Source organism: Dasypus novemcinctus, chromosome 26 (genome assembly GCF_030445035.2).
Source record: "Dasypus novemcinctus isolate mDasNov1 chromosome 26, mDasNov1.1.hap2, whole genome shotgun sequence".
NCBI lineage: Eukaryota > Metazoa > Chordata > Mammalia > Cingulata > Dasypodidae > Dasypus > Dasypus novemcinctus.
Window position 1 is genome coordinate 18,595,087 of NC_080698.1, and position 25,927 is coordinate 18,621,013.

The following is a 25,927-nucleotide window of genomic DNA, read 5'->3' on the forward strand; positions in this document are numbered from 1 at the left end:
TAAGGCAAGTGGATGCAGAAGAACACACAGCAAACGGACACAGAGAGCAGACAACAGGGGGGAAAGGGAGAGAAATAAATAAAATAAATCTTAATACATAAATAAAGAAATAAAGTCTATGTTTTCCCCAATGTGATATATTTTTTAAAAAGGTCAAAATGAAGGATATTCATGTAAAACTTTGAGAGAAAAAAGGAGTTAAATGTCTATCTGAATTTTACATAGCCAGCTGTATTTTAACCCAATAAAAATGAAAATGTAATGCTTATCAAATTGAAAGCTAATTACATTCCAAATGACTTAAGAAACTTTTACATTCTAATGGGATAAACTTTGGCCTGGTTCTATCATTCTGATCACTATTCTTTAAAGAAATATTTTGTTGAATACCTAGACTGAACAAAGCATTTTATTAGAGAAAAGACACAAAGATGCATGAATCATCTTTCCTTAAGGAGAGACAAGAAAGATACACAACTATTAGTATGTAATAGGAGGAAGAGTATCATATTACAGGGAGGTCAAAGGGGTAGAGATTATGAATGTCTACAGAGACGAATACAGATTTCACAGAGACATCAGTTTTTGAGTTGGACATCGAAGGTTGGATATGATTTAAGCAAAGACAAAGAAGTAGCCACCCTAGGTTTCGAAGGCCAGGAGTTAGAGCAAAATTGCACAGAGACAGAAAAGTACACACTACCTCAGGGAAAAGTACATACATCAGTTTGGCTAAAATAGAACACAGGTACAAGAAGAAAGATGAAGTTGGAAATTAGAAAGTTAAGGAGTCTTATTTTGGAAGACCTGAAAAGTGAGAACAAAGAAGTAGTACTATCATTAGCTCTTTATTCATTAGACAATGTGTAATAAGTGTAGTTTTTTTTTAAATAATATAAATGTGCACTTTAGCTGGCAACACTGTGAAAGATATATTATGTTGGAGAAAACAAGAGGTAGAAGGCCCTTAGTCAAATATCTTACTCTCAATAACCTTCCATTTCTCATCTACAGAAGAGATTCTCTCAGAGCAATGTAGGGAAGATTAATGAGATATTATATTTAAAACATGCATACTATTACAGTGTCTGAAACACAGGAAGCTCTAAAAATTGAGCTTTATCATTGGTTGGAAGGATATGTTAATAGTGATGGCAATAGGTCATGCAAAGGAGTAGATGGCTAAGAGACATTTCAAAGATAATATCTTTGCTAACTGGGAGGGGGATCCTGCCATTAGTGGAAACAGGGAGGTAAATTATAAGAGCTCATTTCAGACAAATTCAGATGGAAATATTCCTCATGCTAAACTTAAGAGTTTAAAAATGCAGAGTTTCAGAGGAAGAAACTAAAGACTTTAGAATCATGTGAAGTTGTAAGAGTGTTTTAATAAGCAATAATAGTAAAACAAAGTTTGTTAAAAATCTAAAAGAAACAACTACAATGCTATTCATAAAGTTTGTAGAGATTACCACAGGGAATGACTAATTCAATTGTGGGTGATATTTACAAGTATAGCACTTCCCCCTACCCCCATATCTAAACAGAGTTATTAACAAATGAAAGAAATTACCTCAACATTCTAATCCATTTCTATAATTCTCAGTGGGATTGTATGTATCAAGGAATATAACTTAGTAAAGTCTCTTTCATTTACATGCTGAATTCTTATGAATTAAGACCCATTTAGAAAATCTAGCTGTATACTACAGTAACAAAAGCAAAATATTTCTGAATGCTATTAGAGGTTAACAGTATAACTGAGTTCTAAAGTTTCCTCTCACATGGACGTCTTTCTATTACTACTTTTCCAACCTTTAAGTAAACCGGTAAATCTTTGTCAAATTGATCCAGAAGACAATGTAGAGACACCCTCCTCCCAGAAGACTGTCGAAATCTAAAACAAAACTGGGTATCTCCAAGACAACCTAATAAAAACAAAAATGGAAGATATTAAGGATAGGTTAGTATAAAACATTTATTTATCCAATTTCATCAAACTTAAGAGATGAAGGGAATCCTAGCAATTGTTTAAACCCATTCTGTTATGTTTTGGGGAAGAAAAATGAGATCCATAAAGTTCAAGTGACTTTCTCAAAGTCATCTTTGCCGATTAGAGGCAAAACCAAAAGTAAAACATATCTTAACCCCTAAATTCCTTTACTCTTTTTCCTATTCCATTTTCCCCATGTAATTAAATTTTTTGCAAACTGTTTACATGCAATGTTAACTCACTAACCTAATAATTAGCAAAAGAAACCAAACACAAAAGAACACATATTGCTGGAAGCAATTTATATAAAGTTTAAAAAACGACAGGCAAAATTAAACTATAGTTTTTAGGCATACATGATTAGGTAATAAAACTATGAAGGAAAGTAAGAAACATATTACTATGAGAGTTAGGGTGGTGGTTATCTTTGGAGGGTGGCGGGAAAGTGTTTGGGAGGAGCATAAGTGAGCTTTTGAGGTATTAGAGAAATTCTATTTCCAGACCTTATATGTGCTATATATTTCACACTAAGAAGGTATTTTAGTTTTTGTGTTTTTTTAAGACTTAATATAGAAGGATTTGAGAAGAGTCCAAGTAACAGACTTACTGCTTTAATCACTATAGTTAAAAAAAAATTTAACTTTAGTCAAACCTCTGAAAACATGTAAACTCTACCAAAATTGCCTATAAAAATAAATACAATAGCTCATCAATCAAATTCTTCTTGGTTACTATATGTAGAATTAAAAAATTTTTAAAAAACAATATGTGCTCAAGATATTTATTATTACACTCAGAGATACTTGTATTTTCTAGCATATGAAGTTCTCAAGAAAGGAAGCAGAAGCTTAAAAATATGTTTAAAGTTTTTTAAAAGCAACTCAGTATGTACACCTAAATGCACACAAATATTTCTTTGGTGGTGAAGGGAAGAAACAAAGGAGTCGGGAAGGTGGGTAAATTCAGTTTGTTTACTTATTAAAGCAGATAGTTTAAATATAAGGCAGGAAAAAAAAAAAAGGCAGGGGGCAGATGTGGCTCAAGTGGTTGAACACCTGCTTCCCACATGGGAGGTCCATGAGAGGTCCCCAGTGCCTCCTAAAACAAACAAACAAAAAACAAACTAAAAGGTCAACTCAGGGGAGCCGATGTGGCTCAGTGGTTGAGTGCTGGCTCCCTGTATGCAAGGTCCTGGGTTCAATCCCCAGGCCAGGATACCTCAAAATAATAATAATAATTATTATTATTATTATAAGGCAAACATATGCAATCTGGAATGATGAGAAATCCTTGGTGATAGAGGTTTAGCATTGTTTTAGTACTCTGAATTTGTATATTAATGGTTTCATGTTTCTCTTTAGAAGAAATCTAAATCTTAAAAACATAAAATAAAATAAAACCCAAGAGAAATATGTATTAATTTCTCTGAGACACCAGTAAGATGAAATAGGAAAATACAATGTATTTTTTAAAAGGTATGTATAGCATCTGGAAAATCTAAGGAATACTGAGCTTTATGGAAGGAACACAATGAACCTGCCAGTCTTAAATCTCTACCCACCTGGCTCCATGCACAAATCATGGGCATGCTGTGAGTTGGGGCTGCACCCCCACCCCCAACTATAAAGACCTGATCAGGAAGCTAACTTACTGGGTCAAAAAGGCTCTAAACATAGAGTCCTCATGAACTGTAAGGTAAGCAGTTCACGTTTTATATCTCAAGTCTGATCCTTCAAACACCAAAGGTAGATTAGAAAGAGTCAACTCCTTATCTTGCCAGTTCTCCTCATCATTAGGGTGATGGGAAAGGAGGCAGTACAGGTTGTTATATCTGCCTTGCTATAAATGATACCCATGAAGGGCAGGGAAACCACGAGAATCTATCTACAAATTTGTCAAAAATCAATCTATGGTAATGGATGGTGGTGATGGTAGCACAAAATTGTGAATGTAATTAACAACCTGAAAAATATATCTGAATATGATTAAAAGGAGAAATGTTAGATTATATATATGGTAACAATCAAAAAAATTTTTTAAATCCATGTAACTACACAAACATGGACTATAGTTAATAGTACAATTATAAATATATGCTATCATAAATTGTAACAAATGTTCCACACCAATGCAATATGTGAACAGGGTGACATATGGAAATCCTGTCTTCTATGCATGGTTGTCTGTAAACTCACAACTTCTCTAATAAAGGGAAAACATCTGTATTGCTATGTGACTACAGCTCTTTAACTGATGGGAATGAAAGGCTATTACAAACAGTTATTATGTATAACATAAAGACTATATGTATGAAATGGTTATATGATTATGATCACAAGGAAAAAGTTTCAGTCTGGGAGTCACAAATTGAAGAATCTAATCCAAGGCTATCAATGATTAGCCGTTTAGAAGTCACTTAACCTAAGGTTCTCAATTTTCTTATCAACAAAATCAGGGGGTTTCATTACATAATGTCTAAAGTCACTTCCGGTGGTAAAGTTCATTGATTCTAAAATAAAATTCCACAATAGACTTACGACTATACTGAATTCCAAACATCTTAGCCAACATGCTAAGAAAACTAAAGCTCAAAAAATATGTAAAAGATATAAAAGTGATGATATGAGCACTGTAACTTTCTGATTATTTACTTAAAAGTGGGGAAAAAATTCATGGAACTAGAATCTTTTAGGATTAATTTACAAACTTTAAGAGTGACAGTTCTCCAAGAAAAATACACCTTAACCTGAGTTAGGATCAAGAACAACACAACCCTTGAAAAAGTAGCAGGTATTAAGGACACAGCAATCTGTTCAGCAAATTCCCACAACTTTAGAGTAAGTTCCATTTTCATCTACTGAACACAATCATTACTAGTATGGAAAACAGAACAAACAACACACTTATACCCATTAAACCTATAACATTTCTAAACCATCCCCCATCATTCTTTTTCCTAACAACTAAATAAGTTATTGCAAAAAGAATCAGAGTTTCAGGTCAAAATTATTTTCATTATTTTGTTACTATTCCAGAGGAATATGATTTGAGCACTAAAATTTATTGAGCATCCACTCTGCCTAGTTTTAAATGCTTTTGAGTGTATTAACTGATTTGGTGCTCATGCTTCTCAGTAAGGACCTATAATTATCCCTGCCTACTCTGGAGGAAATGAAAGCACAGAATGGTTATGTGAACACCCAAAAAAATATATATCTACTAAGTGTCAGGACAAGACTTTAAATCTAGGAAGTCTGACTCTGGAGCTGGCGCATGAGCACTACATCATACCAGTTGCTCAAGTCAAAGCTGATTTCAAAAACACTTCTACTTCAATTTGTATAAAATATCCAAAATAGGTAAAGTCATAGAAACAAAAAGTAAACTGGTAGGCTTTAGAACCAATGAAAATGTTCTAAAATTTATTGTGATGACAATTATACTCAATATACTAAAAACCACTAAACTGCATATTTTACAACTGAATTATGTGGTATATGAATTATAACTCAATAAACCTCCTACTGAAAAAAAAGGTACTATACTACCAATTGGGGCAGAGACTGAAAGTTTCTTTCTTTAGTCAAAAAACAAATGTGATTCTGAAAATACTCTCAGGTCGCAGAGTTCTTGAACTCTGAACCATGCATTTCATTTAATTAGTAAGCAAGTCTTTTCAGCTATGGCTACTCCTACATGAATATCACATGGCAGGCCAAGAAGAGATCTCTTAAAATTATCAAGAGCACTGTACACCTTAATCAAGATGGATGGCAGAGTACAATTTTCAGGACTCCATTCCACCACAGAAGCTTGGAACAACTAGCAACAACTGGCAGAAACATCTTTTTCAAAACTCAAAAAACAGTTAAAGGAATGAAGTAACAAGTGAGCACCAAATTAAGAAAAAAGGCCACTTAAAATTAGCAGGGGACGTCTGGGAAGATAGAGGATTAGAAAGGCAGAGAGCACACTTGTCTTCCAGGAAAAAAAACTGGAAGGTGACAGAAACTGTCTTGAAAACTATTCTAGGGCTTAGGACACCAAAGGCTAGACACTACCCAGAAGAGAGAGGGCAAAGGAAATAGGTCTTGGCTGGCTGGAAAAACCCGTAGAGCTGCAGCAGCAGCTGCTAGTGCCCATCCCCCTACGTGGGGAGCAAACTGGGCCCCTGGCAGGCAGGTATGGACTGAGGAGGTTGCAGGGACCCTCTTCCCCACGGAAGAGGAAAGGGAGGGACACAGCCTATGACAAATTCAGATTTTGAACAGCAAACTTGTTCTGCTGCATCGGAGGGATGCACAATTCTGGGCCAGATGGGGCTGTGACATTGTTTGCCCTGAGAGTTAGCAGGGAGCTAAAGATAATTTGCCTTCTCAAACATCCTCTGTATACTGCCCTGGGCTGGGTGTTGCAGATGCAGAGGGAGAGAGGATGTAATTGGCCAAGGGAGGAGAGCAACTTCTGAGAAAGTTCATCAGGCTTTGCCTGTCCAGAGGACACTGCTTCTCCACGGTGGGCCCAGGCAGGGTTACAGTGAATGCATTCCCTCCCAGCCTCTGGGACCTGAGCTGAGAATTCTGCCAAAGAACACCGTCTGCTGGCAAACCAGGAAGGTGCACACAGAGAAGGGGGAAAATAGTAAGAAATAAATTAAAAAGGCAATCTGGTACCTTTACTGTCCCCCTTTCCAAGGCCCTTGGAAATGCCTGCATCCCATTACTGGGTCCTTACCCTAGTCTGAGCAGTTAAACAGGGGTGATCCTAAATATCTAGAACAATCTGAACCAAGAACCAAAAGAACAGTGGTAGCATAGTGCTACTTAACAGTCAATCCCTAGGTAAGAGAAGGGAAACTGAACATCAGAGTAAATTCAGCATCATAATCAGATGCCTAGACATCAGCAAAAAAAAATAAACGCACACTAAGAAAAAAGAAGATATGACTCAGGCAAAGGAACAAATCAAAGCTCCAGACAAGACCCAGGACTTGAAGCAATGAATCAATGATGATCACACAAATCTCCTAAATCAAATCATGGCGTTGAAGTACAACATGGCTAAAGAAATAAAAGACTGGGAACCAGATGTGGCTCAGTGACTGGGCTTCTGCTTACCACATGGGAGGCCGCTGGTTCAGATCTCAGTGCCTCCTAAAGAGACAGCAAGCTGGCTCAACAGGCGGGCACAGCAAGCTGACACAACAAGAGACATGAGAAGAAAAAAAACATAATGAGAGACATGAAAAAGCAGGGAGCAGTGATTCCTGGTGCCTCCTAAAGAAGACAGCAAGTTGATGTGACCAGCAGGTACAGAGAGACGACACAACTAGATGATGCAACAAGAGCCACAGGGAGGAAAAACATGAGAGACACAACAAACACAAGGAGCAGAGGTGACTCAAGTGAGCCTCCCTCTCGCATGAGAGGTCCTGGGTTCAGCTCCTGGTGCCTCCAAAAGAAACACGAACAGAAACAGCAAGTGAAAAACAACAAAGGGGTGGAGAGAAATAAATAAAATGAATCTTTTAAAAAACAAGGGGGGGGAATAAAAGACTATACCAGAAAAAATGGTATTCTACTATAGACTTATGGTGATTCCAGCAATGGAAGAAATTAAATCACTGATGTGGAAACAGTAGCCACTGGAGGTTCTAAGGTTAGGGAGAGGGAAAACAGGTGTAATATGGAGGCATTTTCAGGAGTTGAGAATTGTCTTGAATGACACTGCAACAACACATACTGACCATTATATATCTTGCCATAACCTACATAATTGTGTGGGACAGAGTGTAAACTACAATGTAAACTATAATCCATGCTTAATGACAATGTTCCAAAATGTGTTCATCAATTGCAATGATGTACTCCACTAGTGAAGGATGTTGTTAATGTGGGTAAATGTGGGTGGTATGGGGAGCAGGGCGTATGAGAATCCCTATATTTTTTATGTAACATTTATGTAATCTAAATATCTTTTTAAAAATAAAAAAATATATTTAAAAAACAACAACAGAAGAAGAAACACTAGGTGAGTACAAAGAAAAATCTGAGACTTTGAAAGTAACAGAGCTTATGGAAATGAAAAACACAATAAGTGAGATTAAAAATACAATACAGGGGAGCAGACTTGGCTCAATGGTTTGAGAGTCTGCCTACCACATGGGAAGTCCACAGTTCAAACCCAGGGCCTCCTTAATCCATGTGGAGCCGGGCAACATGCAGTGCTGATACACAAAAGGAGTACCGTGTCATGCAGGGGTGTCCCCTGCATAGGGGTGCCCCACGTGCAAGGAATGTGCCCCGTGAGGAGAGCCGCCCAGTGCAAAAGAAAGTGCAGCCTGCCCAAGAATGGCACCGCACACACGGAGAGCTGACACAACAAGATGACACAACAAAAAGAAACACAGATTCCTGGTGCCGCTGATAAGGATAGAAGCAGTCACAGAAGAACACACAGCGAGTGGACACAGAGAGCAGACAACTGGGGGAGGGGGGAGAGAAATAAATAAAAATAATCTTTTTTTTTTTTTTAAAGATAAATAGAAACTAAGGCAGTTCACAAACAAGAATCTAGCTTTGCAAGAACACTAAAGGGAGTTTGTGAAGCCAGAAAAGATAAGACAAGAGGCTTGGAGGAGAATGTAGAAGTGAAGATTATAAGAAAGGGTAACCAAAAGGGTAAATTGACAGACAAAAATAAGACATATCACATAAAAGCCAAAGGATAAAATAGTTGAAGTAATGTCTTTACAATAATAATATTGAATGCTAATGTATTATACTCCCCAATCAAAAGATATAGGTTGACAGGGTGGATAAGAAAACATGAGCCATGCATATGCTGTCTGCAGGAGACTCACCCTAGACCCAAGGATGGAAAGAGACTGAAAATGAAAGGTTGGAAAAAGATTTATCACACAAATACTAACTAAAGAGAGCAGGGTTAGCTATACCAGAGTTAGACAAAATTGATTTTATATGCAAAAAAAAGTGATGAGATGCAAAAGGCCATTGTAAATTAATAAATCCACCAGGAAGGAGTAATAATCAAAAATATCTGTGCACCTAACCAGGGTGCCCCAAAATATACAAGGCAAGATCTGGCAAAACTGAAAAGAAAAATAAACGTCTCTACAATAATAGGTGGAGGCTTCAAAGTGCCACTTACATCAATAGATAGAACAACTAGACAGAAGATTAATAAGGACACAGAGAACTTGAACAATAGATAAATGAGCTGGACCTAACAGACACAGATAGAACATTACACCCAAATCAGCTGACAATACATTCTTCTGAAGTGCTCATGGATCTTAATCCAGGATAGACCACATGTTGGACCACAAAACAAAATTACAGAAGGCACCTGGACCACAAAACAAAATTACAGAAGGCACCTGATCATAATGGATCAAAGCTGGAAATCAATAATAGGCTGGAAAAGGGAAAATTAATAAATACATGGAGGCTAAACAACACATTCCTAAATAATCGGGGGGGGGGGGGAGGAGAAATTTCAAGAGAAATCAGTAGCTATCTCAGATGAATGAAAACAAAAACACAACTTATGAAAACTATAGAATATAGCAAAGACAATGCTGAGAGAGAAATTATAACCCTAAATGCCTATATTAAAAAAGAAAGAGCTAAAATCGAAGACCTAATTGAACACCTGGAGAAACTAGTAAAAGAACAGCAAATAAATCTGAAAGAAAGGAGAGAGAGGGGGAGGGAGAAGGGGAGAAGAAAAAGGAAGAAAGAAAAGAGAGAGAAAGAGAGATCTGAACAGAAAGGAATGAAATTAAGAAAAATAAAGAGGGAAGCGGACTTGGCCCAGTGGTTAGGGCATCCGTCTACCACATGGGAGGTCCGTGGTTCAAACCCCGGGGCCTCCTTGACCCATGCAGAGCTGGCCCATGCGCAGTACTGATGCGCGCAAGGAGTGCCGTGCCACCCAGAGGTGTCCCCTGTGTAGGGGAGTCTCACACGCAAGGAGTACGCCCCGTAAGGAGAGCCGCCCAGAGCGAAAGAAAGTGCAGCCTGCCGAGGAATGGCACCGCCCACACTTCCCGTGCCGCTGACGACAACAGAAGCGGACAAAGAAACAAGACGCAGCAAATAGACACAGAGAACAGACAATCAGGGGAGGGGGGAAATTAAATAATCTTTAAAAAAAAATAAAAATAAAAAATAAAGAGAAAATCAACAAAATCAGAAACTGGGTCTCTGAGAAGATCAATAAAATCAACAAACCCTTAGCCAGTCTAACAAAGAAAAACGGAGAGAAAATGCAAATAAAATCAGAAATGAAAAGGGGGAAGTTACAACTTCCACAGAAGTAAAAAGAATCATAAGAGGATATTATTTGAGAAACTGTATGCCAACAAACTAGACCACCTAGATGAAATGGACAAATTCAGAGAAATTCACAACCAACCTACATTGACTGTAAAATATAGGAACTCAACAAACTAATCACAAGAGATTGAATCGGTCATCAAAAAACTCCCAGCAAAGAAAAGTCCAGGACCAGATGGCTTCATAGATGACTTCTACCAAACATTTCAAGAATTAATACCAATCCTTTTTAAACTCTTCCAAGAAAACCTGAAAAGGAGAGAAAATGACCCAACACATTTTATAAATCCAATATAACCCTCATACCAAAGTCAGATAAAGATACTACAGGAAAAGAAAATCACAGACCAATCCCTCTAATGAACATAGATACAAAAATTCTCAACAAAATACTTGCAAATTGAATCCAACAGCATATTGAAAGAATTATACACCATGATCAAGTGGGTTTTATTCTTGGAATGCAAGGGTGGTTCAATATAAGAAGATCAACTAATGTAATACATCACATTAACAAACTGTGAGAAGCAGATGTGGCTCAAGTGAATGAGCTCCCACCTACCACATGGGAGGCCCAGGGTTCACTTCCTGGTGTCTCCTAAAGAAGACAAGCAAGACAGCAAGCTGAAGCAACAAGATGATGCAACAAGAGACACAACAAAGCAGGGAGCGAAGGTGACTCCAACGATTAGGCACCTCCCTCCCACATGGGAGGTCCTGGATTCAGTTCCTGGTGCCTCCTAAAAAGATGAGCACACAACAAACAGACACAGAAACTGTAAACGAGGGGGTGGGAAGAGTAAATAAATAAAATAAATCTCAAAAAAATGGAAAAAAAATCACATGATCATCTCGCTTGATGCAGAAAAGACATTTGACAAAATCCATCATACTTTCTTGATAAAAACACTTCAAAAGAAGGTATAGCACATGGGAGGTCCGCGGTTCAAACCCCGGCCTCCTTGACCCGTGTGGAGCTGGCCATGCGCAGTGCTGATGCGCGCAAGGAGTGCCGCACCACGCAAGGGTGTCCCCCGCGTGGGGGAGCCCCACGCGCAAGGAGTGCGCCCGTGAGGAAAGCCGCCCAGCGTGAAAAGAGAGAACAGCCTGCCCAGGAATGGCGCCGCCCACACTTCCCGTGCCGCTGACGACAACAGAAGCGGACAAAGAAACAAGACGCAGCAAATAGACACCAAGAACAGACAACCAGGGGAGGGGGGGAAATTAAATAAATAAATCTTTAAAAAAAAAAAAAAAAGAAGGTATAGAAGGAAAGTTCCTCAACATGATAAAGGGCATTTATGAAAATCCCATAGCCAAAATCGTACTAAGTGGGGAGAGGTTGAAAGCTTTCTTTCTAAGATCAGGAACAAGACAAGGATGCCCACCGTCACCCCTGTTATTATTCAACAATGTGCTGGAAGTTCTAGCTAGAGCAGTTAGGCAAGAAAAAAAAAACAAAAATCATCCAAATTAGAAAAGAGGAAGTAAAACTCTCACTATTCACAGATGACACGATCTAATATTTAGAAAATTCCAAAATATCTACAATAATGAGTTCAGTAAAGGGTCTGGACACAAGATCAACAGACAAAAATCAGTAGGAAAGAATTTAACCAGGAATGTAAAGGATTTATATTCAGAAAACTAAAAAACACTGCTAAAAGAAATCGAAGAAGACCTAAACAAATGGAATTGGCAAAAATACTTTCTCAAAGCTTTTAAAAAAGTTGAAGGACTGTAGTAACAGGCCCCCAAAAAATGCTTAAGGGAGTTCTGCAGATTGAAAGGTAAGGACACCAGACAATTGACTGAAACCGCATGAAGAGATAAAGATGTCTGGTAAAGATAATGGCATAAGTAAACATATATATCGGTACTATTGTATTTTTTATTTATAACTCCACTTTTTACTTCCTACACTATCTAAAAAGCAAATGTATAAAATGTAATGATAAATCAATCGTTTGGAAGCCATAATATACATATTTGTAATTTTCAAAAGAACTACATAAAGGTAGGGGAACAGATCATGCTACTGAAGTTGGTCTCAAAGAAAAAAAACTAACAGATTTGGGATGTTAAACTGCAAAGAAAATAGCAGAGGTGGCGGATTTGGCCCAGTGGTTAGGGCGTCCGCCTACACACATGGGAGGTCCGCGGTTCAAACTCCAGGCCTCCTTGACCCGTGTGAAGCTGGCCCATGTGCAGTGCTGATGCGCGCAAGGAGTGCCGTGCTACACAGGGGTGTCCTCCGTGTAGGGGAGCCCCACGCGCAAGGAGGGCATCCCATAAGGAGAGCCACCCAGCATGAAAAAAGTGAAGCCTGCCCAGGAATGGCACCACACACACGGAGAGCTGACACAAGATGATGCAACAAAAAGAAACACAGATTCCCATGCCGCTGACAACAACAGAAACGGACAAAGAAGACGCAGCAAATAGACACAGAGAACAGACAACCAGGGTGGGGGGGAAAGGGGAGAGAAATAAATAAATCTTAAAAAAATATATATATATATCAGAGACTATGCAAACTCATAGAGAGAAAAAGTGGAGTACAGGTTACCAGGGATGGGGGGGCAGAGGCAATGGGGAGTTAATACAAAATAAGTGCAGATTTCTGTTTGGGTAAAGGGAATGTCTAGTAATGGTGAGAGTACTGCAACAGTGTGAATGCAATTGATCCCACTGAATGGTATGCATGGGAAGGGAAGATTTATCTTGTATACGTTTCCATGATTTAAAAAAAAAAGAATGAGAGAAATAAAAACTGAAGAGAAAAAAAATTATCAAAAGTATAGAGAATCTGCGAACTTCCTCTCTGCAACTCAAGCTAAGACTGCAAAGTGACTGGTACAGAAAGGGCATCATCCTGTATTAAAAATATCACTCAAAGATTTAAGGAAAAAAGCTTAAATATTTTATGTGAAAGTAACAGGCAACTCTAAAGTCTACTTTTATATTAGCACAAACACAGCTATAGAGTGCATCAGAATATGTAAGACTAAGATGAAATAAGACTTCAAGAGAGCTAGCGCCATCCATTAGCCCTCAGTTTTATGTAATGATTCTCCCTGTGGTGAGGGTGGTCAAGTTGGAAGAGTTGAGAAGCAGTACTTTAGACCAGAGCTACTCAAAGGCTAATCCATGGACTGATGACAATCTACAAACTCTTTTACTCATCTACAACAAGTAAACACAAATTGAGAGTGAGCATGTAGAAATTTTTATAGCAATTTGATATTGCTGTGAAAAATTTGTACTTTTGCATTTCTTCAGGGATTTCCTCCCATTTCATTTTTCTAATAACTCATTTAAATAGCATTTTACAAAAGTACTGGTGCATAACAGATTGGAAATAAGAAAACCCAAACTGATCCTTCAACACAGATAGTGTGAGAAACACTGTTTTAGTCACCGAGAAGGATAAAATATATGATGACGTCTCTGCAGTTTACAGAGGAGAAACCTGTTGAGACAAATACTGTCTGCATGTCAAGTCCATCCAGAGCAAAGATTAATCTTTCCCTTGGAGTCATTCATCATTATTTTAAACTCTATTAATGATGAACTTTCTCTCTGGAAATGTTTAAAATAGAGCAATTAAAGGTCCTTGAATATCTACCACAGCTTAAGCCTCAGGAACACCTACATCAAGATGATGCTAAAGGAAAAAAATGAGGAAAACAAATCTGACAAACACATATAAGAAGAAAGGCACATTTTAAACTTATGGTCCTAAAGACAAAAGTCATCAAATTAAACACGAAATTGAAACCTAAAAATAAACAAAAAAAAAAAGTTTTTTTCTAGTCATGAGGGATGTGGGGCATGAGATGCAAGGAGGAGAGACAATGACATATCATTCCACTGGAAATCTCAAAAGCATTCCTCAACTTTATAGGCAATAACACAATCTAAAATGTTGTTTTACTTTTTTCAGTATACACCCTGAAAAGGAAACCTTGATTATGACTTTTTCCTGAGGACTGCTCTACTGTGCCTGGATTTCCTTCCACAGCAGTAAAAGCTACTTTGGGCAAAATTAAATCCACTTCAAAGTTTGCACAGTAACACCGATTTCTATTTAATAAACACATAAGAGAAACAAACTAGTCAAAACTGGGAATAGTGAAACAAAACACACAGTCACTTGGCTATCTAGATTAATATCTGTTAAGATGGGGAGAAACTTGCTTTCAAGATCTTCTGTCAATTTTACTTGTAAGTACCAATGAAACTTCAGGTAAAATGAACCACACTTTGAAATGTAGAGTTGATAGTAACACACTACAGTGAGTAACAGCTGGTTTATAAATTGGAATGTGGCTGAAAAGGGTAGTCTAGGAATGTAAATGCCAATTGAAAGAAAGCTAGAGAATAACCTAGGGACTGAACACAGTAAACCCAGAGGTAGATAAGAACTGTGGTTGATGGTACAGATGCAAGAGTGTCCGTTGTGAACTAGAGCAGATGTACATCACTATGGTAGGGTGATGGGTATATGGATAAGCACGGTAAAAAATAAAACTGAAGTGACCTGTGGACTGTGGATAACAGTAATAATGTAATATTCATGCATCTAAGCCAAAGATGTACTGTGTTGATAATGGCGGAGTACGGAAAAAGCGTGTCAAACGTACATTATGGCCCTAGTAATAGTATAATGATATTATCTCATAATTCGCAATATATGTTCCACCACGGTGTGGTGTGTTGATAGAGGGCTGGTTGTATGGGAATTCTGCACATGTGCATGATTGTTTTGTAAGTTTACAACTTCTGTCATAAAAAGATATTAAAAAATAATAATAGGGTGGGTTGAGGGGAAATATGCCAAATAAGATAAGGACTATAGTTAGTTGTAAGATTTTGACAATATTCTTTCATAATTTTTAACAAATGTCTCACAACAATGCAAGGTGTTGGTAGTGAGTTAATGTATGGGACCCCTGCATGTTTGCTTTTGTAAGTTCACAACTTTTACTATATAGTTACCGTTTATATATGTTCATTTATACATGAAAAAAAATAATAATAATAGGGTAGGTTGGGGGAAAAATGCACCAAATGTAAGATACTCTATGTGGTAGTAATATTTTGAGGATGCTCTTTCATCATTAGTAAAAAATGTTTCACAACAATGCAAGGTATTGTTGGTAGGGTGAGGTATGAGGTCCCTGTGTGATATTCAGTATGTTTGTTTTGTACGCTCACAACTATTACTAAACACTTATTGTTTATGAATGTGTGATATACTTTAATAAATTAAAAAAAAAAGAAACACACTTCATTGGACATGCAGCTTATAAAAAGGGCATTACAACACATCTGTAGGTCATTTTTATGTTCAAAATTGAACAAATTCTGATTTACATACTTCCATTTATCTTCCAACTAGAAAAGAACGTATGGAGAGACTAACTATAAAACTAGAAATTTTTAAAAAGGCTATCCAAATATGGTGAAATTAACTTCTCAGTCTTCATATCCATGTGGAGAGGTGAAAAGAGAGAGGGCCATAATAGCAAGCTATGATCTCAAAGAGAAGAGTGTACAGTATATTCCACTAAAACTCCAATCATACAAAGTCAGTTCATTTGCAATCCATACAACTTAATTTACTCTAAGTCCTAAAAATCAAACCCAACACTTACTATACTCAGAAATGCACATGTAGAATTTGTAAAGAAAATGTTAACTGAAGCAAAGAACCTACAAGAACTCTCTTATCAGTATTCCCATTAAAAGGCAAAATATACTGAAAGATTCTAATAATTCCATGTCAGAACAGGGTCCTGCTTGGGATCTCTCAAAGGCTAACTTACCAAATATCACTTTTCTTTTACATATTTCACAAAAGCTGAATTCCAAGTGTATAGGGAAAAACTCTGGAAGCATTTATAAGGAAAGGAGAAAATACTAAAAAAAGAAAAAAATTTAAATGTCAAATATCCCAAATCAGATTAACTGAACTAAATTAACAGTATATTAGAAGCAACCACAAATGAAAAAGAAACTAAAGTGTCTCTGATTGGCTGGGTTCTTTCTGTGTGTGGTCCTAAAAGCTGAATGGTCACTGTATGCCTGAAAAGTTGTTTTGAAAGTAAAACACAAGAGATAAGCTAGAAGATTTCAACAATTAGGACCACACAAAGGGAGAGTTTGAAAGAGTCTAGTAAACAAAGATTAATAAATAATTGCAAATATTGATATGGTGTTTTCTATAGGCCAAGTACAATTCCAAGTGCTTTATATATATTCGCTCACATAAACTACTGCAAATAATTGATGGTCATGCTTTATAACTGGATTCACCACTTTTTTTTAATCTCATGGCTTGTACAGAGTTCTTGGCAAGCTGCCAAATCCTGAACTGAAAGTAATCTACTAAGTATAAATCCCTCAAATATACCATTATCACTAACTTTCAATCTCTTCATTAATACAAAATGATTGTTCCTTGATGTTATATCTCATTATATTGTAACAGTTATTTAAAAGTTGAACCCACTAAAATCAACAATGAAACTAGTTACCATAAAACCTGGCTCAAAATCACTGACCTGTTGGACTGAAATTGAATCTGCATTCTAATAAGGTATTCAATAAATTTTCACATATTAAGAGCATAATCAGTATCCTTAGTATAAAACTCAACAGAAACACCACATGAAAAATAGTTACCTGAATTTGAATCTGGGAAAGACAAATAGCAAATATTGGTTTTCTGAAAAAGAAAACAAAAGCTATATATACTGACACACACACACCAATAAAAACAAACAGAAATACAACATTAGGCTGCACAGAGCAATACTATTACTTACTTCTTTATCAGTAAGTTTGGAATGCTGAGGATAAATTACCTACAAGAAAAGAGTAAAATTTTGTTAGACAAATATACTGGATACATATTATAAACCTTAGTAGTACTTCTAAAAGACAGCTGATTATCAAATAGGTTTAAGAATTAGTTTGCAAACTTTATTAATAAAACAAGGAGAGGCTGGGAGAAGTGAGTAGGATTTACATTAGGTAAAAGCCTACCCTAATTCCCTCTAATTCCTTTAAATAGTCATTATATATTTTCCTAGAAAGGTTGGTTTAATTCCTGCAGTGACCAGAGCTGCCTTCTAAGGTAAATTCCTACTCCACAACCCTTGCAAAGAAAGCAGGACTAGGCCAGGGAAGCCACTGCCAGAATAAGTGCTAGAATATATACATCAAACCCAACGGTACCCAACCTAGAGGTCAAACAACCAAGTGTTTACAAGTGGCTGGGTATGAAAATTCTGCCCCAAAATACACTGGTGCCCAAGTGGCCCAATCAGTTTCTCTTGGGAACATTAAGAGGAAATGGGGGGAAGCGGACTTGGCCCAGTGGTTAGGGAGTCCGCCTACCACATGGGAGGTCTGCAGTTCAAACTCCGGGCCTCCTTGACCCGTGTGGAGCTGGCCCACGCGCAGTGCTGATGCACACAAGGAGCGCTGTACCACACAGGGGTGTCCCCCAAGTAGGGGAGACCCACACAGAGAGCCTCCCGTAAGGAGAGCCGCCCAGTGCAAAAGAAAGTTCAGCCTGCCCAAGAATGGTTCCACACACACAGAGAGCTGACTCAACAAGATGATGTAACAAAAAGAAACACAGATTCCCGTGCTGCGGACAACAACAGAAGTGGACAAAGAAGAAGACGCAGTAAAGACACAGAGAACAGACAACTGGGGGGGGGGGGGGAAGGGGACAGAAATAAATAAAAATAAATCTTTTAAAAAAAAAGGTGCTCGCTTCGACAGCACATATACTAAAATTGGAATGATACAGAGAAGATTAGCATGGCCCCTGCGCAAGGATGACACACAAATTTGTGAAGCGTTCCATATTTTTAATGGAAAGGAAAAATGAGAATATAAGGCTATGAGTCTCTAAAAAAGAGTCTGGAGGTTGTCAGAAGGAATGCCCTTATGCACAAATGAGCAGAGTCTGAGAGACAGATAAAGTAGATACAACCCCAGGTATTGGTTCTTTTGAGGAATAAAGAGACCCACGGGTTCTATGATCATGGCAGATGGGGTTCACTGCTATGGCAGATGGCCCCTCTCTGGAGCTGGTGTTTCTGCGTGATGGAACTGGACTCAGAGGGGATCTCTTTTCACAAGACTTGCATGCTACTTTAATGGAATTGTAGTTGGTGCTGGGGTTTTAGATATATTTAGGGGATTTGAATCTCTGGACTGATAATATGACACCCAGGCCCAGAGCCTCAACAGACTTCAGCTCCTACACTTTGATTTATTGGACTTACCCCACTCAGATAACATCGAGTTGAAGAAGGTCAACCACCACACCATGGAGCCTAGAGTGTCTACAACTGAAAGCAGGAGGAGTGCATCCAGTATCCATGTGGAATCTAAGCCCCCACTTGACATAGATGTGCAATGGACACAACCAATCCAATGTCCACAGAGAAAATGTGGAATGGGTGTGGGAAGGGTAGCCATAGTGGCTGCCGGGTTTGGGGAATGGGAGGAAGAGATGAGATGTGGAGGCGTTTTCGGGATGAGGAGATGTCCTGGGTGGTGCTTCATGGACAATTACGGGACATTGTAGATCCCCCCAGGGCCCACTGGATGGAACGTGGGAGAGTGTGGGCTATGATGTGGACCATTGACTAGGGGTGCAGTGATACTCAGAGATGTACTTACCAGGTGCAATGGATGTGTCACGATGATGGGAGAGAGTGTTGCTGTGGGGGGAGTGGGGGGTGGGGGCGGTGGGGTTGAATGGGACCTCATATTTTTTTAATGTAATTTTTTAAAATAAATAAATAATTTAAAAAAAAAAAAAAGAGGAAATGAGATTAGGGCAGCAGGATAGCTAACTACTGCTAACATAGAAGAAGAGAAGTCAGGAACACAGTGAGTAGCTAGATCATATTAATGGTAGGTGCTAATGTGGGTGTCCATGACTTTCTATTTCTTGGGAAGATCCATGAGTTCTTCCGTTTCCCAGAGCTGCCCAAAATCTTCCATTTCCAGAAACAACATACTGTAACATCACATGAACCATATCAAAGTGGTTTCACATACTTATCTCACTTACTTTTCACAATACCTGTGAGATAGACAAGACTAGTAGCGGTATCCCATTTTACAGGTAAGCAAACTAAGAAAATAGATGAGGAAAATATTTAATGAGCATCTTCTCCAGTACTATAATTTTCACAACTTCGCCAATTTTCCCCGTCTTTATGGAGGAGGGGACCAATTCACATTGGTTAAATAACTCTCCCAAAATGTATTCAACTAGTAAATTCCAGAACTAGCACTTAAAATTTAGATCTGTCTGATTCCAAGGACTCTGAGCCACTCTTCCCCACCCCACTCATGCAATCATCAACATACAATTGGGAAGCGGACTTGGTCCAGCGGTTAGGGCATCCATCTACCACATGGGAGGTTCACGGTTCAAACCCCGGGCATCCTTGACCCGTTTGCAGCTGGCCCATGCGCAGTGCTGACACGCGCAAGGAGTGCCGTGCCACGCAGGGGTGTCCCCGTGCAGGGGAGCCCCACGCACAAGTAGCGCGCCCCGTAAGGAGAGCCGCCCAGTGTGAAGGAAAGTTCAGCCTGCCCAGGAGTGGCACCACACACACAGAGAGCTGATACAACAAGATGACAGCAACAACAACAACAGAAGGAAACACAGATTCCCGTGCCACTTATGGCAACAGAAGTGGACAAGGAACATGCAGCAAACAGACACAGAGAACAGACAACTGGGGCGGGGCGGGGGGGGGAGAAAGGGAGAAAAATAAATAAATCTTAAAAAACAACAACAACATACAATTGCAGCCCTATAAACTAAACAGGATGTGCTACATAATCTTTCTCAATTCAGGACCATGGCAAGGAGCTACAGAGCTGTTACATGAAAACCATCCATCATTCTTGGAGTAGAGAATGAAGCCAAAATCATTACAGTCTCTACTTACTCTGCTTTGTATTCGCAGGTTATCTGACTTTCTCAGTAAGTGAATAATAAATTTATCAAAGTGAAGGAAAGTAGGTCTCCAATACTTATTGACTGACTGGCCCTATACATTGCACAGTAGACATCATCTGGAATTGGCTCTAATGTTCCTCCCTCACAGCATCAATTATCATAGACCAGTGACTCAAATAGGTGGTGCCAAGGGGCCGACTGAGGCTGAATAAGGCCCCCAAAACATATAAAATTTTCTCTTCCCTATAAACCAGGCATTATGACTCAGAATTCTGAAACTTTGTAAATTCCCAGTAGACAGTTGTTAGCTTAGTTTTGTCATTTGGATAGAACCTCTAAATTTGTATGTAGCGAAACCTACAGACTTTTTTCATTTTGTGATTTCTTTTCCTATTCTTACTCTTAGAAAGTCCTTCCCTAATTTCAGTTAAATCCTTCTCTTCTAAAAGTATAGCACATATGCCAGGAGAGATATACGGTAAAAAAGACTTTTAAAAGTTTAAATAGTTATATGTACTTACTTTACTGTGTTTTAGTAAAAAAATACCTAACATTCAACACAAAGACATCATGGATACTACTAGTTAAGACATGGCTAAGTAAAATAAAAAGGGGGGTAGGGGGAAAGGACAGAGTCCAATTAAATTGAAATATTATAAAAATAACCCAAATAAGAGATAAAGAGTGACTGAATTGTGGAAAACAACAGCAATTTAAACTTTTGCATATTTTCTTCCAATATCGTGTTGGCTTTTTCTTCATTTATTCTGAACAAGAACTCAAACTGGATTTTTCTGTCAAACTTCCAATTTCCCCAACCCTACTTGCTCCAAACAAAGAGAAAAACTATTTCCCACTAATATGTGATGCTCCACTGTTAAGTTTTAACAACTCCTTCCACCTGTTAGTCACATTCCATATCATTTTACACTCATCTCACATCAATCCTAACCCATATTAGTTTTAACAATAACCAATACCCATGCAATTATGAATCCATCAGAGTTCCAATGTTTCCTCTTTATGAATTGATGGTACACAGATAGACACGACTTAAAGCAATTCAAGTTTTCTCCAAATGCCTTTTCCTCCTCTCTTTTGATTATCAATTTCTTTCTACATATCTCAGTTTATTTATTTATTTTTAAGTTTTATTTTTATTTATTTCTCTCCCCTTCTCCCCCCATCCCGGTTGTCTGTTCTCTGTGTCTATTTGCTGCGTCTTCTTTGTCAGCTTCTGTTGTTGTCAGCGGCACGGGAATCTGTTTCTTTTTATTGTGTCATCTTGCTGCGTCAGCTCTCTGTGTGTGCAGCGCCATTCCTGGGCAGGCTGCACTTTCTGTCACGCTGGGCGGTTCTCCTTACGGGGCGCACTCCTTGCGCGTGGGGCTCCCCTACACGGGGACACCCCTGCGTGGCAGGGTACTCCTTGCGCACATCAGCTCTGCTGATGGGCCAGCTCCACACGGGTCAAGGAGGGTTTGAACTGTGGACCTCCCATGTGGTAGACGGACGCCCAAATACTGGGCCAAGTCCGCCGCCCTCTACATATCTCAGTTTAGATGCTACATCCCCCTACCCAACTTCATTTCTTTTGGGAAATGAGATTTCATTAACAGTTGACCTACTAACTTAATTTTCTTTCCACTTTTCCACTCATTCTTTTGGTATTCTCTCTCTTCTATTTCATTTCTATTAGGTGATTCCCAAATAAAACTACCCCTTCTGTGGCAGGCTACCATCTCCTTGCCCCAGTAAGAACTAACTTGCCAGTACTGTTTTTAATCCGTCCTGACTTTAGCATTCTCTAAAATTCCGCTTTACCCAGTGTCCAGCTGCCAACCATAGGCATCTCTCTCCTCTTCCCACAACTGAGCAAATCTTAAAGATGTCAGATCAGCTACTTAATTTCTACTTTCACTTGAAGTCTTGAATCTAAACCAATCTTATTTTTTACTTTTATAAATTCCAATTCTTAAGTATAAGTCTTTATTCCCAACAACACTGCATACTATAGAAGACATTAGGTTGCCTCACCAACATCCAATACCTCTTTTCTTCCAGCTTTAACGGCACCCAATTTTTATTTGAAAATTTACTCCTTCCCTCTTTTTTCCTTAAACCCCCAGCAGAAGTGAACCCATCCTCAACTCTTAGTCCAAGTTACTCAGATGAGCTCCCACACTCTAACACTCAGCCCCAGGTTTGTGCACATGACCTAGACATAAGCCAATCAGCCAGCATTTTCCCATCCTCCTGGTTTCTCAGATGGCAAATACCCCTATAAGAGGTAAAGCAATGCAAAGTGATCCTCACTAGGAATGCTAAAATAGGAAAACCCTCTGTACATCTAAAGAGATGAAAACCTGGAGCTGATAGTCATCTTATCCCCAGAATGAGAATGCTCAGAGGAATCAGGGACCACCATTTTAACTTGAGAATCAATCCTAAATAGTAAAAGACAGGGCAGAAAGATGGAGAGAAAACAAGTCCTTACTGCATTATTTAAGCTACAAAACTCAGCTATGCCCAAAAGGTCAGGTCAGGCCTACCTGTGGACTTTTCAGTAATATGAACCAATAAATACTTTTTCTTACATTTGGGCTAAGTTTCTGTTACTTTTAAGAAAGAATTGTGGTTGATTTTTTTTCCTTGGTGGCAAAAGGTACTGCTAACTCTTAATCCTCCAGATCTTGAACATTCTTCCTGGCTTTGCATGTGGTTGCAATGATAGAAGTATGAACCTTTACCCTATCAGCTATAACCCTTCTCTGACTCTAAGCAGAGGCATTTGATAGAGATTAATTACATCCTTCTCTTTGTAAACCGCTATGCCTTATTTACCTTCCAACCTAACTAAATGAACTTTTCTGTCATTTTTATCAAAATCAATTACTTATCGTAATATCTCATTAAAACAGCTGACAGCACCTCATTTAGCCATTTCTAAATGAAGTGACCCTAAAAGAAAAGGACTTTCTGTCATAACCTACTTAGACTAAACACCAAGTTCTTTCAATAGTCTTAGAATCATTTCTCCTAGCACTTTTTTCCCAGCATCAATATAGCTTCATAGAATATATTCTAATTTTAACAAAGACATCTGTTCAGTTTATCACAAAGAGAATTCCCACCACATAAATAAATGCCTTAATACATAGCTACTATTTTCTTCTGAAAAGTATATTTCTCCAGACCCATACAGAGAACTCCACACTAAGCTGACCTGAAGGTGGCATAAAATGGTGACCAATTTCTAAACTGAAAATGGATGTATTTTAAGAGCAAATATTTTCCAACAATTAGGGGATAAGAGATGTAGTCTGAGTATATAGTTTAGACTCAAATACTGAAATATATGGTCCATTTGGATTGCTTTTGTAAAGACAATATAATATTTTAAAATAGGATATACTGGTATGGTTACCATAAGCACACATTCTACAATTTCATCTTTCTATCTTCGAAGAAATATAATTAAGTAGATTTTTTTCCGTTTGCCTTCACAGGAGGCAACAGAGGGAAGCGGATGTGGCTCAAGCGACTGGGCTCCTGCCTATCATACGGGAGATCAGGATTCCATTCCCAGAGCCTCCTGGTGAAGGTAAGCTGGCCCACACAGAGTGCTCGCCCATGTGGGGTGCTGGCCCAAGCAGAGAGCTGGCGCAGCAAGGTGACACAACAAAAAGAGACATAGGAGAGAGACAATAAGAGATGCAGCAGACCAGGGAGCTGAGGTGGCACAAGAGATTGCACACCTCTCTTCCTCTCCAGAAGGTCCCAGGATCAGTTCCTGGTGCCACCTAAAGAGAAGACAAGCAGACACAGAAGAACACACAGCAAATGGACACAGAAAGCAGACAACAAGGGTGGAAGGAGAAATAAATGTTTTAAAAAAGAAGTCAACAGACAAAAAAATTGCATTTTTCCTTTTCCTGTTGTTGTGGTTACTTCTCATTTTACCATCATAACCCAAACCTTCAGGTTTTTCTGATCTTTTTTTTTTAATTCTTTAAACAATTTTATTCACACACCGTACAATCCAACAAATTCAATTTTTTTTAAGATTTATTTTTTTCTTCCCCTCCACCTCCCCTCTCCATCTCCGCTGTTTTTGCTGTGTTCATATGCTGTGTGATCTTCTGTATCTATTTCTCTTTTTCTTTTTTTGTCTTCTCGTCTTTCTCCTCTAGGATTTCCCAGGATTTGATCCTGGGGACCTCTGATATGGAAAGAGGTTCCCTGTCAATTGTGCTACCTCAGTTCCTGGTCTCTACTGCACTTCACCTTGACTCTCCCCTTTGTCTCTCTTTTGTTGTGTCATCATCTTGCTGCGTGACTCACTTGCATGGGCACTGGCTCACTGCGTGGACACTCAGCTCGCCATGTCGGCACTGGCTTACTGCGTGGGCACTAGCTCACCATGCGGGCACTCCTGTGGGCACTTGGCTCACCATGCTGGCACTCATGGGGGCACTAGGCTTGCCACCCGAGCACTTGTAGGGGCACTCGCCTCACCATGTGGGCACTTGGTTCATTGCACAAGCACCCATGTGGGCACTCGGATCTCCACGCAGGCACTTGGCTCACTACATGTGTACTTGGCTCACCATGTGGGCACTGGCTCGCCGTACAGGCACACTTTCTCTTCTTCTTTTTAACCAGGAGGCCCCAGGGATCAAACCCTGATCCTCCCATATGGTAAGTGGAGGCCTCATCACTTGAGCCACATCTGCTTGCCCCATCATCTTTTCTTCACTTCAATATTTTCTTTGAAGCACATCCTACACAATTACCTTGTCCTTGAGCAAAAATAAATGAATAAAAACTCAGCATCTTTAAACTCCTTGAGGCACTGAGGCACAATGGAAAATACTGGTAGGAAAGAGAAACAGGTTTTGGTCCTAACTGGATACATCCTCTTAGGAAGTCATCTAACTGGTCATACCTCAGTTTCTGCTTCCACAGCATGAGGGTATACCTTCCAGATCAGCAGTCCACTGCTATTGCAACTGCTGCTATTCTAAAATTCTTATTCCTCACAAGTTTCTGCCTATAATTCTGCTCAGTGCTCTATTCCATCTCTATACCTCCACTCCCTCCCTCCCAGCTGCTGCCGGCTGAATGTGTTGCACCTCAGTTCTTGCACCTCTTCCTCATCAGTGGCTGAACGATCTCCTTCCCAGCCTGCACCTCTGACTCACTCAAGGTTAAAAACTCTACAGCAACTTCTTTAATGAGCCCACAATGTCCTAGGCAGTCCTGCTTCTCCCTACTTCTTCAGCCTCATCCTGTCCCACATTCCTCCTGGCTCACTGATCTTTAGCTCTGTCTACCAAGGGGTATATTCCATGAGTGAGTGTGGAGAGCTATTCCCCTGCTTATTCCAAAGGATGATTCAGGTATTAGCAGTTAACAACATTCTCAGGTTCAATCTACCACACGCATATGTGCACACTCTCTCTTACATAGACATGTGCAAACATGCCCGCCTAAACTGGGTTCCCATGTTAGGCTGTCTCCAGCAACCAACTTTTTATCTGTAGGACAAAATACTATTTTAAC

General features: G+C 39.0%; 1 protein-coding gene and 1 non-coding gene across 6 annotated transcripts in view; one reads left to right on the top strand and one right to left on the bottom strand.

Moving 5' to 3' along the window:
• The window catches only part of DENND6A (DENN domain containing 6A), a 135,549-nt gene that overhangs the window by 66,759 nt on the left and 42,863 nt on the right, over positions 1 to 25,927 (bottom strand). For 3 of the 5 annotated variants that reach the window (XM_058288179.1, XM_058288180.1, XM_071212113.1), the window contains 3 exons: positions 17,187 to 17,225; positions 17,044 to 17,086; positions 1,816 to 1,928 (listed from right to left, as the gene is read on the bottom strand). In XM_058288179.1, the coding sequence (XP_058144162.1) occupies positions 1,816 to 1,928; positions 17,044 to 17,086; positions 17,187 to 17,225 (195 nt within the window). Of the gene's footprint in view, positions 1 to 1,815; positions 1,929 to 16,184; positions 16,279 to 17,043; positions 17,087 to 17,186; positions 17,226 to 25,927 lie in introns of all 5 variants that reach the window. The other 2 variants (XM_058288181.2, XM_071212114.1) reach the window with 1 other exon arrangement.
• On the top strand, positions 18,138 to 18,244 carry LOC111762370 (U6 spliceosomal RNA). The gene has a single exon (XR_002795495.1). It is a non-coding gene; the product is annotated as a U6 spliceosomal RNA (small nuclear RNA).